General features: G+C 41.3%; 2 protein-coding genes across 2 annotated transcripts; one reads left to right on the top strand and one right to left on the bottom strand.

The window, feature by feature from the left end:
• Positions 1-214: 214 nt before the first annotated feature.
• MCEE (methylmalonyl-CoA epimerase) lies at positions 215-6,468 on the bottom strand. The gene is made up of 3 exons (XM_041418302.1): positions 6,241-6,468; positions 2,291-2,631; positions 215-805 (listed from the first exon to the last, which is right to left on the bottom strand). Exons 1-3 carry the CDS (start codon positions 6,269-6,271, stop codon positions 653-655), a joined length of 525 nt encoding a protein of 174 aa, XP_041274236.1. The 5' UTR covers positions 6,272-6,468; the 3' UTR covers positions 215-652.
• Positions 6,469-8,276: 1,808 nt separating this feature from the next.
• MPHOSPH10 (M-phase phosphoprotein 10) lies at positions 8,277-15,384 on the top strand. The gene is made up of 11 exons (XM_041418301.1): positions 8,277-8,392; positions 8,875-9,529; positions 10,287-10,456; positions 10,832-11,003; positions 11,283-11,424; positions 11,599-11,666; positions 12,819-12,956; positions 13,170-13,280; positions 13,515-13,622; positions 14,114-14,344; positions 15,178-15,384. Exons 1-11 carry the CDS (start codon positions 8,307-8,309, stop codon positions 15,325-15,327), a joined length of 2,031 nt encoding a protein of 676 aa, XP_041274235.1. The 5' UTR covers positions 8,277-8,306; the 3' UTR covers positions 15,328-15,384.
• The last annotated feature ends 973 nt before the right edge of the window (positions 15,385-16,357 follow it).

The raw sequence follows: 16,357 nt of genomic DNA, 5'->3' as shown, positions 1-16,357 counted from the left end.
GTTCTCTTCTTGCATTGCCTGCATATCCACAAAGTTCATAAAACAAATAAATGATGATTTGTGCATGTTAACTTCCTTGGCAGTAATTGTTATGCCAAGAAAAACTTATTTACTGATTGTAGACATCCATAAAATAATATATGGGTTTTTTATTGCATGAACCAGTCAATCAGTGTGAAGCACAGATGGTGAATGGTGAAAAGAGAAAACACAATGTTTGTTTTCCTTTATTTCTGAAGAAAATGTCTAAGCTATTTTGTTGTCACTGGGAAGTGGGTTTCTGCTCTGAAATGTAGAGCAAAATAATGCAGCTTGACCTAGAAACTGCACAGTTTCTGTGGCTACAGAAGTAAAATCTTGCTGCAAACAGGCAACAAAAGATAAATTACTATGGTACTTATATAACTTAGCTCACGTATTTGTGTTTAGAATCACAGAGAATTCAAGAAATGCCAAGATATTAATTCTGAAAATTAAATCAGCAATAACAACAAAGACCCTAAATCTGTAGCACTATTTCAGTACTCAAAAGCTGTACTTCATCCATGGGAACTTCAATGAACTTGTAAAGACTGAATACCACATCAATATTCCCAGCACCAGCTCAGGAACTTCACAACTCTTCTATTGTTTAATTTATGAATATTGCAGCTCAAGCTTGCTCAAGTTCCACAAGGACTCCATGGCAATCTTTAGGGTGAAGAAAAATCACAGGTTTGCCATGTGCACCTATTTTTGGCTCTTCACTCAATATTCGTATCTTTTTTTTCTTCAGTTCTGTCATAGCCGCTTTTATGTCATCAACCTTTTAAAAAAGATACAGTTCACACAAATTAACATATTGCACTGTATTATGCAGATTTTACATTTTGGAGCAATAACAGTTCCTTACTGAAATGTTATTTCTAAGTTCTCATATAATTCTGAAAATAAATTAAGTTGTAAACCATTTAAAATCGGAAGTATTTTTATTTTTAATACTACATGGAGTTTGCATTTTGAAGATTTGAAGATTTTATAAAACACCATTTAAATGGATTGTGCAATATTTAAGAAATTAATAAACTGAAATCACTCATGCAGAAAGACCATTGATCTTTTTGTTGTTACTTTATAAGGACTCCATAAATAATCTAAATTCTGCATTACTTTCTGCTCTCAATAACTAAAGAATAATACCTCCCTTTATAAATGATGACAGAGCACTGACTCATTAAATGGTGAAAAAGGGAGGGCAGCGGGCAGAAGCTAAAAGTCCCTTTTAGATTTATGTATTCTGCTTCTGAGTAGGTTAAGGTTCATTAAGTTTCCTAAGGAAAAAAGCTTGGAATAATCAAAAATATATCCAGATGTGGTCTTTGTATTGAACTTTACTATAATAACAGCCATCAATACATCAGTACAGTTTCCTACAGAAATATGTAATTAACAAAAATACCTATACTGTATGCTGTGATCTGAAGTTCTGATGGCATGTCATCTAATGAAATTTTAATTTTCCTAAAACTTAAATACATTCATTTTTAAAAATAATAATGTTAGTACTCAGTTTAGAAAGTTCAATAGTCAATAATCAATAAAGACCTAGAATTGAAATAATATACTTGCTATTTTTCAAGACTGAGGTGTCTGGACATAATTCAGTGAATAAACTCTTCTCCCAATGCCATAGTAGGGAAGAAGGAAATTCCTAGCTTTAATGCAGAGGAACAGACATCACCTAATTCCTACCTATCTGCAGCAGTTTTGTTCATGAATATCCCAAACCCACTACAGCTCTTTCCACACACAACTACCAGTCTGCAAAACAAAAAGGAATGACTGTCAAATTATCTAAACTAGAAAGGCCACATGTGACATGTGCCATGGCCCCCTCCAGATTCTTTCCCCGAGCAGAAAAGCCACAGCAGCTGCTGCTCCTGTCCTGCAGAGATGGCCTGAAGAGGAGTCTGGGCTCAGCTGGAATGAATTCCTGCATCCCCAAGGATGAGTGACAGTAAACAGTGGAAAGCCTTTGGGTGCATCCGTGTTAGAAGAGGCTTGGATTGCTCTGTTGTATCCAGCATGGCTTTCACTGCAGGCATTAAATTGTAACTGGTCAGGAATAGTTTAATTCCCTCTTAAAATAGTTACCTTTTTTGAAACAAGCTGCCTATCAAAACATCTATTTTGTATAAGAGAGAAGAAATACGACAGCCTTGTTTGCTAGTTCTTAACACAGGTCAAACCTATTGAAACATGCATACTTGAATGTATCTAATTTATTACAAGAAATATTATGTTAAAGTACCTCAATGCAGATATGATGCATTCCTCCAGTCTTGTTTTTTTGCAGGTAGCTTGCAATCGGACTTTTCTCTCCTAAAGGATGTAGAAGTTCCAGCTTGGTGTTTCCCAGCTCCACAAAAACAGTGTAGACACCATGTTCAGGAAGAGCAACAGTCTCACTCACCTGGGCTCCTAACACATCTTTATACAAGGACTGAGCTTTCTCCAAATCAGGCACTGCAATTGCCACGTGATTAAGTCGGCCCAGTTTCCACAAACAGCTTGGAATGTTTTGGGAGAAGGACTTTGATGATGACAGAGTTCGTACTGTGGGAGCAGAAGTCTGCAGTCTGCTAAGAAGCCCTGAAAAAAAAGTGAACAGCACTGACACGATGCTTTTGAGAAAGTCTCAGTGCTGCTCTTTCCCCTATAAAGGCCTGCAGAGCTGCCAAGTCACTGGCACACCCTTGTGCAATGCTCAGGGCAGACTGAGAGCAAGGAAGCAGTTACTCTGTTTTCAGACTAAGCAAATATTCAGAAGTATTAAAATAATAATAAATAAAAACCCAAAGCAAACTCAAATTTGGTGCAAATCTGTACATATGGCTGTTGAAAAGAGGAAAACAGGACCCATTGTAAAGACCAACTGTATAATGTGTTTAAAAGTGACATTTGACATTTTCAGAGCTTCTTATGAAATAAAGAAATAAGGATGTGCCTGTACATCTCAAAATTATAGCAAACAAACAAAAAGATCTCAAAAAATAAAGATGTGAGGGTACTTACAAATTAATTACCTTAACAATTAATCTGTCAGTACTAGCATCTGGAGGGGTTGGGGGTGGGGGCAAATTGTGATAGTATCAGTTGTTTCTCGAACCAAAATTAGAATTAGATTAAAGGACATATTCATAAAAGCCACATTTTAATTCCACACCAGTTTGCTTTAGGCCAAGTCAGAGCTCCCAATGTCTCAAGGCCAAGCTAGAGGCATCTCAGCATTCTGGGAGTCTTTGAGGCATTCTTTGCTTTAAAGTCACAAATGTGCTGTTTTGCTAAGAGATTGTGCCAGCGATGCACTGAGGTTCTGGATGCTTTGCAAACACTGAGGACAGATAGCCTGGCTGGGCTCTTGGTACTCTGTAAGGTCAGTAATAGCTGTAATTAATTAAATCAGCTTTGCTGAACTACCATTCCACAGGAATCCCACATTCTGCCAGTTAACTTTTCTTCAAAAACTGATGAATCCTTAAACCTAAGTCTTTCTGAGCATGGAGCTGTGATGTAGGAAGAAATGTTTGCATGTATTTGACACTTACAACATGCAGTGTGCATATTAGCAAGGACTCAGTGTCACAAAAGTAAGTCTATTCACAATCTTTTGATGATACTAAATTAACATCCTACATTAAGTATTTCCAGAAACTTGTCCAGTGCTGCAAGTAACTGCCCTGCAGTATTTCTTGCCAGGCTTTCACACAGTCCATCCTGTCATCTCCTTCATCACAGCCAGAAGTTCTGGACAATTCTTTCGCTTGGTACCTTTAGGATATCATACTGGTATAGGACAGCAACTGCTTTTCAACTTTTTACATGTTAAAAAAAATCCCTTAGAAATTTCCAGACGAAAAAGAAATTTTTGTTTTTCAAATGTCTGTGCAGAAACTATTTTGTAGAAACACTTGCCACGTTCATGCAGCTGAGTCAGGGTGAACCAAGTAATTCTGTGAGGGAGCAGTGCTGTGCAATGCCTAAAATGCACGAGGTACAAACATGCAGGAACTAGGTGGCATGATTAAAGGCATGGTAATTAACTAGTATAGGGTTTGACAGTTAACCAGAGGAAATAAATGTGTTACAAAAAGTAACAACGCCCCAATATCTGCTATGCAGTCTTTCCCGCCCACGTACGTTTTTTTCTGAAGTAGCTCCATTTTGTACTGTAATTTCTTACGACATTATTCAATTCTTGCTGAAGCAAGAGATTTTTTTCCACTTGGAGGAAGGCAGTATTCTCTAAAGAAGAAAAATCCTTTGAAAGAGAAGGATCCCTTGCTACATAACTTATTATGTTTTCCAGAGCCTTTTATGGTTTTATTCTTTCTTCCAAATATTAACAGACTGCAGTTCAATAGAAATACTACTAATGTAGGTGTTTTTTTCAAGCAGTCTTTACTAATGGAAAGGCAAGGATTTTCCTATTCTTTCACATCTCTAGTTCTTGCTGCACTTCACACAGGGCATATGACCACACAGTTACTGTAATTTTATTTGGTTTTTTTCTTTTTCAAGTAAATTGTCAAAGACACAGACTGTTTGTTACTCAGCTATTTGTGAAGCACTAGAAAAAATAATAGAAAATGTTCTTTCTTTTGGGTTCTGCCCCAGAAATATTTGATTTCTTGTGCTGTTTCCTGGGAAGACAACAGACTGAAAAAGTGAAGTATATTCCTAGGATTCTTGTAAAGTCAAAGATACTTATATGCTCACTCATATAAGCATTTATTCTATGAAGTCTTGTGAATTTATCCTAGCTCTAGTCAGATTCATACAGAGTATTAATTTTAAATCCATAATTGAATTGATTGAGATTAAACAAAAACCATTTGTGTTTTTCTTCAATTATCTAGATTAGTAACTATATAGATTACTTAAAATTCTAATCTTCTTCTAACCCAATAATCAAAAAATGGCCCTGCAGTGAAAAAGAAAGCTTTTCAGAAACTTCAAATTGAAACCCCATCACTTCCATGTTTCCAGGAAAGAAACACTTGTATTTATATATATATACATCTAAAACTAGTTCTGTATTATATAACCTTCTTCAGCTTCATTTGAAGAATATTTTAAAATTTATCTATTTGGGGTGTCATTCTATTGATGATTGACTATGCACATCAGAGCTTAAATATACAGTTGTACCAGGTAAGGGTTACATTCTTTAACTGAGCAGATTATGAAGTAACAAGTCTGAAGTACCCCATAAACTGAGATCCTCACCCTTCAAATGTTTATTCATAGGCTTGTTTGTTGCTTCTGATGTGGAGCAGTGTTCACTGATTTAATCAAGGAAACTAAGGAATCAAACACAAGCCAAATCCAACTGAACTCAGTCTTATTCTCTGTGGGAAGGTTTTACAACAATGGGTTGCAGTTAGAACCTTGTCACTGGGCACTGCTTTACTGTCACTCTTTCCAGGGGGAGATGAACTCCCAAAGCATTGAGAGGATGCTGTTACCATGGGGAATCTGGCACGCAGGGGCTGTGTGTTCACTCTCTGGACCAAATGGAGAAAGGGCATAGTGTGGTCATTCTCAAATTCCAGCAATTCCAAGGTGGTGTGAGCATATTGGGAACTCTGGAAGCCAACTGGGCTCACAGTGCTGCTCTGCTCCTTGCTGGACGGGGCTTTTGGGAATCAGATGGGCTTCACAGCACAAGGAAACTGAGTCTCAGTGTGCTGCAGCACAGTTCCCTCCTTCAAAGTGCAGGCATACAATGGTGTTTTCATGCCCAGTATCCTACTGACCGAGCACCGACAGCATTGAGCCTCTCATTCACTTTTCTCATGGTCTGTGGTTACCAAGTGAAATTGTGTGGTTTGGGCATTGTGATTTCAACCCACCCTACCAGAGTGAGGTTGTATCATGAACAGGAAATTATTTTGAATTTGACCTCCAAACCACACTTCAAAAAATACAAGCTCCTCCTTGCACCTTAAGTTTGGCGTTTGCTCTGTAAGTTTACCCTATGCGAGCTAATGTCAGCTGTTAACGTGCCCGTCAGTCGGATCGGGAGACCTTGTTTTTATTTACAGAAGCGACAGTTTCGTTCGGCCTATGAGGCTCTCACGGGCAGATCCGCCAGGCCGGAGCAGGCACCGAGACCCGCGGCCGCCCCGTGGCGGAGCCGCCGCCGCCCGCGCTCCCGCCGCCCTTCCCTCCGCCCTTCTCGCCGCCGCCCCGCGTTACCGGCCGCTCCGCGCCGCAGCACCGCCGCCATCTCACCGCCCGATCGGCCGCGGGCAGCGCCGCCCTCCCCGGCACCCTCGGTGCGGGCCCGGCAGCAGCGCGGCGTGTGGGCAGCGCCGTGTCACCGCGAGGGGCCGTGCCCGCCAGCACAGCGCGCCATTGGAGCGGCACCGCGCCGCTGAGGGGAGGCGGCCGCGCCCTCCCGGGGCCGTGCTCTCCCGGGGGCCGTGCCCTCCCACAGGCCGTGCCCTCCCAGGTACCGTGCCCACCCGGGGGCCGTGCCCTCCCTGGGGCCGTGCCCTCCCCGGGGCACTGCACAGATCTGGGAGAGACCGAGGTAGAATGGAGTATTTGCCGAGGAAGTTTTCTGAGCAAATCCCACAGAAACAGGTTGGAAAAGACCTCCGAGATCGAGTCCAAACTATGACTGAACACGACCTTGTCAACTAAACCAGGGCTCTTAAGTGCCGCATCCAGACAAACACTTCCAAGAACAGTAACTTCACCGCCTCTTTAGGCAGCTCATTCAAATATCTAATCACTCTTTCTGTGAAGGAATTTCTTCAACCTAAATGTCCCCTGGTGCAGCTTGAGACCATGTCCTCCTGTCCTATCACCAGGACAAGTGACACAGGAGGGTGATCCGCTACAGCCTCCTGCTGTAGGGAGCCCTAGAGGGCAGTGAGGTCACCCCAAGCCTCCTTTTCTCCAGGCTGAGGCCTCCAGCTCCCTCAGCCGCTCCTCACCTGACTGGTGCTCCAGTTACTTTTCCAGTTCTGTTGCCATTCTCTGGACTTGCTCCAACACCTCAATGTCGTTCCTGAATTGAGAGGCCCAGAACTCAAGGGTGGCCTTACCAGTGCAGAGTACAGTGGAAGAATCACTTCCCTGACCGGCTGGCCTCACTATTCCTGGTACAGACTGGGATGCCATAACCATTGTTCCAGAGAGACTGAGGACAGCGAGCAGGCTGTCTGCTGATGCTGCACTCTTGTGTGTCAGGCATAGCACACTGCGAGCTGTTGAGATATAGCCTACATAGACAGACAGCTTGTGCCACTTCAAATCTGATTTTATGTCATTAGTTAAAAGCACAGATTAAAATCAGTGGTCAAATGGGTATTTGAAAGCCCCAATATATGACATTTTCAATTTCCAGCCCAGGTTGTGTGTCAGGTGTGTTTCTGATGCTCAGAGAATTTCAGGTACAGGTCACAGTCACAGCTCTGCTGGCTGGGCCCTGCTCCACGCCATGGTTTTTGGAGTGTGCAAAGTGACAGTGGGGAAACACAGAGGTGGCATTGCAGGGCACTGAAAAGACTTCATTTGTGAAAGCAGCAGAGGCAGGAGCAGCATTGAAATTAAAAGGTTAGTCACAGTTTTGCATCGAGTTGCAGAAGGGCTGTTTGGATGGCTGAAAACACAAGGGTCTGTGGGTGTAGGCCTTAATTTGACTTTATAAAATAAACTTTAAGGAAACCACGAGATGTAAGAGGGGAGCTGAAGGGCACTGGGCAGTGCTGTGCGGATGGTGCAGGGGTGTGTGCGTGCCTCGTTAGCCTGAACTTGTAGACACCAGGTGAGATCGGGTGTTTTGCCCACAGAATCAGCTGGAAATGTGCAGTTCCAAAACAGCCCTTGTATCTAGGTCAGAGATTTAAAACTGTGAAGTAAGATGACTGTAGCTCCACTATATTTAGAGCACGCTTCCCAGTGCTGATGCACATCCCAGCCTACAGCAACACCGCGCCCGTCCCAGGGCGGGAAGCAGCAGCCATCGGGCATGACCGCCATACCCTGTGGGGGTTCTGGGAGAACGAGGCGCTTCTAACAGAGGGCTGGGCCAGGAGTAGGGGCTGCTTTGGTTCAGGAGGCAGGAATGCCATGGCTGGGGAGGCGGGAATGCCGCGGCTCGGGAAGCGGGGCGGGGCAGAGCTCCGCGGGCGGAACCGCTGTGTGCGGAACCACTGTGTGCGGAACCTTGGCGGCGGCCGCGGGAGCCGCCCGGGCCTGAGCGCCGGGCGCACGGCGGGGGCGGTGCCGGGGCCCCACGTGTGCGCGGCGCGATGGCGGCGCTCCCGGCGCTCCCGGGGATCCAGACGTGCCTCAGGGTGGCGGGAGCGGCGGCGGCGCGCCCCGAGTGCTTCCTCAGGTACCGCGGGGCGGCGGGGGAGGCATTGGTAGTCGTAGAGAAAAACCTGGAGGAGACTAGCCAGGTGTAAAAGTTGAGGGGTGAGGCGGTGGAGAAGCGCAGTCACTCTGTGCCGCCTGGGGTCTGGCTCTTGGACCACTGAGGTGTTTAGTGCTGTACTGTTCACTTCCCCAAAATGCCTGGGGTGCTTAAATAAGATCAACGTGTTGTAAGATGCAGCGGTAGAAAGCTGGGATTTTCTGTCCAGCTGCCGCTTCATGCACGAAGTGTAATACATCTGAAAGGATTAAGAATTTAGTGTTTTTTTTCTGTGACCGTGTAGTAGCAGTGCTCCAAGCCGTGTGTGGAGAGTTAAGCCGCAGCAGTAACTATGGAAAGGTGCTGCTGTGTAGCACCAGAGAAGCAAAGCAGGTAGCAGAGCAGCAGTGTGGATGTGACTGACTTTGTGGAAAGCGCTAAGCTCTTCTGTTTTCTGCTCTCAGTGTGCAGGATGGACTGGCTGCCGACTTCAGAGCAATGACAAAGACTCTCTACGATCTGAATAAAGGAAGTGACGTAGTTCGTGGGGGCCCTCTAAAAGAGCTGGTGATAGAAAATTTTGATGAAGAACAGATTTGGCAGCAACTGGAGCTCCAGAACAATGCAGTTCTCAATTTCTTCAAGAAATCCATTGCAAGGGATGCGGAGGATGAAGACCTTTGCCTTCTCTCAGACCAGGAGGAGGACGGCTCTGATGCAGAGACCAGCAGTGACAAGGAGTTGGAAGACAACATCATGGAAGCAGAACCTGAACAGATGGATGTTTATACCAAAGATAAAGATAAAACTAAAGCTAAAGAAAAGCAAAGTAAACTCAGAGAAAGCATAATGCAGAAAGACAGTGATGAGGATTCTGATATTGACTTTGATATTGAAGCACTGGAGCAACAAACTAAAGCAGCCAAGGAAACCACACTGAGAAGGAAGGGAAGGAAATCTGTAGTGGATGACAAGTTTTTCAAGCTAGCTGAGATGGAAGCTTTTCTAGAACATGCAGAGAAGGAAGACAAGGAAGAAGAAGAAGAAGAAGATGACATTAATTATTTTGAAGACATTATCTCAGATGACGAGGAAGACTCTGAAGAAACTAAAATTAATGTAAGTTTTTTCCTTTAAATCAAAATCTGGTGTCTGTTAGGAAGACCATAAAGTGTTTAATTCTGTGTAGAAACTGCTAAGTTACATTTGTTTATGTGACTAATGATTACTTCTGAAGCTTTACTTTAACAATTAATATCTGGTAAGGAAATTCCCTGGTGTAGAAGGACATAGCATCCTGCTATTCCAGTCTCTCCTTACATGGGCCTTGGGCTTTTACATAAATAAAGGAAGAGATAATACCCATGGGAAATCAGGGACCTTGAAAAATTGCAGAATGGGTGACCCAGAAAATGAAAAATCTGGCAATTAGAGATCACTGAGGTGGCTGATGCAGAGCAAAGGTTTTTTTTCCAGGGACCCTGCCTTGTAACTCTGATACAATTTAAATTGATGAGTGATTGATTCAAAAGTAAGTATTTTATTATTTAATATTACCAGACATTCTCACTAGCAAGTAAGAAATATACTCAGGGAATTAGTGTGCATTCCAACAAGGATTTGGCAAAATCTACAGCTCCTTGACTTCTGTATGTGTAAGTGGTAGAGAATTGTAAACACCAGGAAAAGAAATCAATTTTACTGTGACACCCTACTACAGGTTAATGCACCACTCCCTGAATTACTGTTGCTCAAGTAGTGCTGTTCCCTGGGCACTAAAGACTTTAAAAGACAGGATACCCTTTGATTTCTGTCAGTCTTAACAGCTTTGGTTTGTTGTTTGGTTTTTTTTTTTCTTTCCCTCTCACCTTTTTAGCCGATGAAAAGTTCCAGAGACATGACGTACAAAGATTTCTTTGATCCAGTTGATGATGGTGATGGTGATGATGATGGTGATGATGATTTAGTAGCTAATGAAGCTGAAGAGGATCAGGAGGAGGAAGCAGACAGTGCCATTGAAGAGCAAAATGAAGAAAGTATGTCTGAGTAAGTAAAATGCAGGTAAAATGCCCTCATAATTTTACACTAAAGAAAGCAGAAAATACTGAGAATGCCACACTCACTCTGGTCATAGTTTGCCATTCTCAGTTAACTGTTGTATCTTCATGGTTTGTGTTGTCACCTTATTTATATTTTTAAAATATTGTCCTTTGATCTTTGTTTGAGTAAAGCATTTAAAAGTTGTTCAGAGTTATTCTTATTATCCAGAAGTTTCCCTAATGTCCTCTGCCTTTAGGGGGATCCTTGAGACCTGTTGTAAACTGTAAGTTACTTGTAACAGGTAAACATCTGAAATATCTTCATGTGAAAAATTATAAAGGCTTCTCAACTTTTTTTTTATATTAAATGGTTTTGTTACAGGTTTGAGGACATGGATGAAATGGTGGAGCACATGAGAAGTAAAGAAGCTTCTAAAAAAGTAACTTTCAGTTTGCCAGATGACAGTGAAACAGAAGATGTAACTGAAGTGCAATTAGAGAAGGGCACCAGTCCCAGTGAAATAAAGTCATCATTTGAGAAGAGACAGGAAAAGGTAATTTTGGTTTGGTTTTCTTTGGGTTTCGTTCATATTTTATTTGGCTAATACTTTGAAACAGTGGCAAATACATTTTTTTTTTTTACTGGTTGTTTCATTTGTTCAGAGTCCAGCAAATAAAAAGAAGTATTTAAAATTTAAGGAAGACATGTGGTTTATCTACATAGATACATCTTCAATCATATATCCCCTCACATACCTGAAATAAATACTAATTTTTTGCTGTGAGTTTATGAGTGAGCTCTTTTAAACTTCCTAGGAAATTGTGTTTTTCAGATGAGCAAAAAAATAAAAAGCTTGGAAGAAGCATTGTTAGAGGAGAAACCTTGGCAGCTTAAAGGAGAAGTGACTGGGCAGAAACGGCCTGAGAACAGCCTTTTGGAAGAAACAGTGCTTTTTGACCATGCAGTGCGAATGGGTAAGGGTAATTTATCAGCCTCACATAATATGACTTTTCTATTTACTTCACCTTCAATTGGTACATTTTTGTGAAAGCTTTACTTTGTTTTTCTGTAGTTTATTCTTTATAAAATAAGACCTGTTTCTCGCTGGAGAAATATTAATCTTAAAATTCTTTGCCTTTTCCTTTCAGCACCTGTGATCACAGAAGAAACTACTTTTCAGCTTGAAGATCTCATTAAACAGAGAATATTGGACGAGGTTAGTATTATCTTACCTGTTCCTCCTTACACTGTTCATAGACTTGATTCACAGGGCACATTCCAAGGATGAGCTGGAAGCATGTCCAATGTTAGGGGTAGAATTATTTTAATTTCTGCAATGGTTGTTTTATTCTATTGTCTTGATGAATGTGTCTAGATTTCTAAGCAAACAGAGAATATTGGACGAGGTTAGTATTATCTTACCTGTTCCTCCTTACACTGTTCATAGACTTGATTCACAGGGCACATTCCAAGGATGAGCTGGAAGCATTTCCAATGTTAGGGGTAGAATTATCTTAATTTCTGCAACTGATTGTTCTTTTGTCTTGATGAATGTGTCTTAGGAGCCCTATTTTTATATCCCTGTTATACACCATGTTTTAGTGCACTTCTAAACAGACTGTGTGCAGATAAAACTGGAAGGAGTTTATCTGCAATATAAAGCCAGCCTGTAGTGCTCTGAGCATTCTGAACACTTTATTCTATTGTCTTGATGAATGTGTCTAGATTTCTAAGCAGCCCTATTTTTATATCCCTGTTATACACCATATTTTAGTGCACTTCAAAACAGACTGTGCAGATAAAACTGTAAGGAGTTTATTTGCAATATAAAGCCAGCCTGTAAGTGTTGGCTGTTACCATAACTATTGCTCTGAGCATTCTGAACATTGACCAAAACTCAGTTGTTTGCTTCATTTTGCTTCAAAACCAGATGAGCAAAAAAATAAAAAGCTTGGAAGAAGCATTGTTCAAAGTCACTGATAGAAAATTTGTATCTCACAGCTTGTTGAGCCATACTGTCCATTGAATTTTAAAAGGTGGAGAAGAGTTTCAACTTGTTATAGTTGTTGACTTCATTCATAAGACCAAGGATACAAGTAGAGCTACAACTTTTATTACTTTTTTTTTTTAAATGAAAGTGCACATAAACTAGTTAATATGACTTCATTCATAAGACCAAGGATACAAGTAGAGCTACAACTTTTATTACTTTTTTTTTTAAATGAAAGTGCACAACTTGATGAGTCCTGGAATGCTATGTGCATAAACTAGTTAATGTGCCAGATAAATAACTGAAAAATGTTCTAAATAAGATATAGCTGGTAGATGTGGCTGTAGTTGCATTTGGTCATTACTGTGACTTTCTCAGGCATGGGATGATGTAGTACCAAAAGAGAAACCCAAAGAGGAAGCTTTTGAGTACAAGAAGCGGATCAGTTTGGATCATGAAAAGAGTAAGCTGAGTCTGGCTGAAATCTACGAGCAAGAATACATGAAACTTCACCAGGTAACATAAACAATGCCTTTCCTTTGGGGTGGAAATTGACACCGTGTTCTCTTGTGTGTTCATTTATACACTTTCCAAGTGGAAGTAATTTAGTCTTTCTCTGAGTGTTCACCAGTGAAAGGGCTCTCAATTGTAGGTTGTGTTGTTACCAGTCTTGCTAAAGTAAAGTAGCCTTATGAATGATGTTACAGTTACATTGCATTTTTAATGCAGCAAAAGACTGAAGAGGAGGAAAATCCTGAACACAAAGAAATTCAGGAAATGATGGATTCACTCTTCCAGAAGCTGGATGCACTTTGTAATTTCCACTTCACACCCAAACCAGTAAGTGCATAAGTTTCATAAAGTTGGGGGCTTTCTCCCTTTTTTTAAACTGGATACTTTAAAATATATTCCAGAAATGGAAAGCAGAGTAAACATTGGTGTTTACTGAGCTCATTCTTATTTCATATTAAATGCACTGTGACTGCCTCTGAACAAACCCAACTTGTGATCTTCAGTTGTCTGTCAGCTGCTGAGGTGCTGTGCTCAGTCCTGAATGTGTCTCCTTATTTCCAGCCGGTGCCAGAAGTTAAAATCGTTTCCAACCTTCCAGCTATAAGTATGGAAGAAGTAGCACCAGTTGCTGTTAGTGATGCTGCTCTCTTAGCACCAGAGGAGATCAAGGTAAATATAAAATGGCATAAGGGGGTTATAGAGGGATCTACTGTCTGTCAGTGGGAATTGTGCTCTTCCCATCCTGGTGGGTGGTTCCTCACCTTGTGGACTTTTTGGCTGAGAATTTTAGCATTGGTGGTTGTTGGGAGGTTTTGAGGGCTGAGGTGGTTTTTTAAGGTTTTTTTTTCTAACTGGGGAAAGAGTAAGTTTTATTTGGCTCCAGTAGGCCATAATACTATGCTTTGGTTTTGATCTTAACTGTTACATGACGGGCATTGTTGTTCCAACATTTATATGGGTATTGAGAGGGAGGAAGCTAAAGACTGGAGCAGAGCAATTAGCATGTCCTGGATCAGTTGTACAAATCTCATTTCCCAGCTTTTGTCAGTTTTTGGCCTTTGCCTTATCCTGAGCTGTCACTTGACATAATGGAAATGCTGAGAGAGATTTGAGTTCTGTGAAGTGAGTCCTGTCTTTTGCACTGTTATGGATCTATTTAGGAAAAGAACAAAGCTGGTGATGTAAAAACAGATGCAGAAAAGACTCCCACAGACAAAAAACGAGAACTGAGAAGGAAAAAGCTCCGTAAACGTATGAAGCGAAGGGAAAAGGAGAAACGTCAAAAGCTTCTTGAAAAGATGAAACCAGAACAAGCCACAAAACTTAGCAAAAAAGCTGCTGCAGCAAAATTAAAAAGACTTACCAAAGAAGGCAAAGCATCTCTGCTCAAGGTAAGACTAAAATGCCAAGGACAGATAATTTTTCTCTAGAGAGGAAAGTAAGCTGTATCCCACAGAATTACAAGGTTGGAAAAATGTGAAAAAGCTGTATGATGCAATTATTCTATAAAAGTAGGTTCATCAGGCAGAAATGATCTTGTGTGAGGTGCTGCTTGTCTGTTTATTTCAAAGTTCACAAAGTGATGTTGTGCAAATAGTAAGACATTTTCTTTATTTCCTGCATTTAAGCCATTCCACTTCATCAAGTGGGCCTGCTTGAATGCACATTGAGGTTTCTGTGTTCTGTATAAGCTTTGGGTAACTGAAACTGTTTTGTAATACAGTATTCCTGTTTAACTTTGTCCTTATTGTGGAGCCTTCCCTATAATCTCATCAGATTGATATTGTTTTCCATGCTATAAAACAGTAAACTCATGCACCACTTATGATGCCTTTTAAATAAAACTCTAAAAATCTCTGAAATTTTGAAGTATTAGAAACTAATAGGAAAAATAACTTCATTACTTCCAGTTGTTTGTATTTACCTTTTCAGAAGGCAAATAGAACACAAAATACAGATACCCTGTTGTAGTTCATGATGTGCAAGGATCTGTTCTTGATGCCTGCTCTTACCTGTCAGGCTAGTTGCTGCTTAGGAAGAGAATGTAATCTTCATTTCTTGAGATAGCAGGAGTGGAATAAAAATGTGGTGAACAATATCCTTTGAAAATCAGTTACCAGATCTTTTTTAAGTTAAACACCATTATGCTTGAGTAGCTAGTAAATAATGTAATGGTACTGTTTGTACATTTCTTGGTTGTAACAAATGTTTTGTCCAATGACAGGATGAAGGTAAAGACAAGGCCTTGAAATCATCCCAAGCCTTCTTTTCTCAGCTACAAGATCAAGTGAGAATGCAAATCAAAGATGCCAGCAAATTAAAGAAGAAACAGAAAAAGGAAAAAGCAATCTCTGTTCACAAACTGAAGTTGTAATTTACCTTTTTTATATGGTGCATCTTGTACATATTAAATTTTTTTGCTGACTTTGAATAGGTTTTATTCTGTGTTGATCTTTAAAACACCTTGTGAACTTCTGAGGTATGATGTTCAGACAATTTTCTGTAGATTTTATTCCTATTTTCTACCATAGAACTCTGATATATTCCAAAAGGAAAGATTCTTGGTGTGGGCAGATACCTACTGGTGTATACCCATGTGCTGTGACTGTACAGTCTTTTTAAGCTATAGCCCAGAGCTTTGTATCTGCTGTTATAATAGCTCTGGACCTATAGCAGGAGGAACTGCATTTTTTTAAGAACTTAGGATGTATCCAGGCATTTAAATTATAGAAAATTATATTCTGAAATTGTGATTGGCAAAGAGGGAGGACGGAAAAGATTTTTAAGCCTGTGGTACCCCAGAGCTAGGAAATTTTTAACTTAGACTGAGTCCAAGAATGGTTTGGGTTGGAAGGCACCTCAGTGAGGTCATCTTGTCCAACCTCCCTGCTCGAGCAGGGTCATCCCAGAGCACAGGGCACAGGATTGTTGTGGAATAGCTCCAGTGAGAGGCTCCACACACTCTAACCTCTCTGGGCAGCCCAGTGCTCAGTCACCTGCACAGTAAAGAAGTTCTTCCTCACGCTCAGGTGGAACTTGTGCGTCTCAGTTCTGCCCTTTGCCCCATCCCACTGCTGGGCAGCACGGAGCAGAGCCTGGTCCCTGCCTACACCGACAGGCGGGCGTGAGGCCCCTTCTCTTCATGCTTATTTTTACCACTCAGAGGAATAATCTCCCATACCAGCATACCAGATTTCAGAGTCCATATGAAAAATAAGCCTCAGGGTGAAAATATTTCACTATTTGCTCTTTGCTGAACAAAACCAAAAAAACCCAAAACAAAACTCACCAACAACAAAACAAACCTCTACTTGCTGCTCCTGTGGACCTCAACTGTTTTCCACGCGTTGTCGTACAGGGAAATTTTAAATCTGCGGAGGGCGTTCGCAGCAGCCCCCGCTGTG

Source organism: Onychostruthus taczanowskii, unplaced genomic scaffold, assembly GCF_017590055.1.
Source record: "Onychostruthus taczanowskii isolate IOZ18803 unplaced genomic scaffold, ASM1759005v1 scaffold6, whole genome shotgun sequence".
Lineage (NCBI taxonomy): Eukaryota > Metazoa > Chordata > Aves > Passeriformes > Passeridae > Onychostruthus > Onychostruthus taczanowskii.
Note: the sequence above shows the minus strand (reverse complement) of the source record. Positions and strands in the feature narration are given on the sequence as shown.

Coding starts and splice junctions, on each gene's coding strand:
- MCEE (XM_041418302.1), bottom strand. CDS start 6,271: ATGGCGGCGGTGCTGCGGCGCGGAGCGGCCG. Junction 2,632..6,240: donor GCTGCGGCGCGGAGCGGCCG/GTAACGCGGGGC, acceptor CTTTTTTTTCAG/GGCTTCTTAGCAGACTGCAG. Junction 806..2,290: donor TGCATCATATCTGCATTGAG/GTACTTTAACAT, acceptor CTTTTTTAAAAG/GTTGATGACATAAAAGCGGC.
- MPHOSPH10 (XM_041418301.1), top strand. CDS start 8,307: ATGGCGGCGCTCCCGGCGCTCCCGGGGATCCAGACGTGCCTCAGGGTG. Junction 13,623..14,113: donor TAGCACCAGAGGAGATCAAG/GTAAATATAAAA, acceptor GGATCTATTTAG/GAAAAGAACAAAGCTGGTGA. Junction 14,345..15,177: donor GCAAAGCATCTCTGCTCAAG/GTAAGACTAAAA, acceptor GTCCAATGACAG/GATGAAGGTAAAGACAAGGC.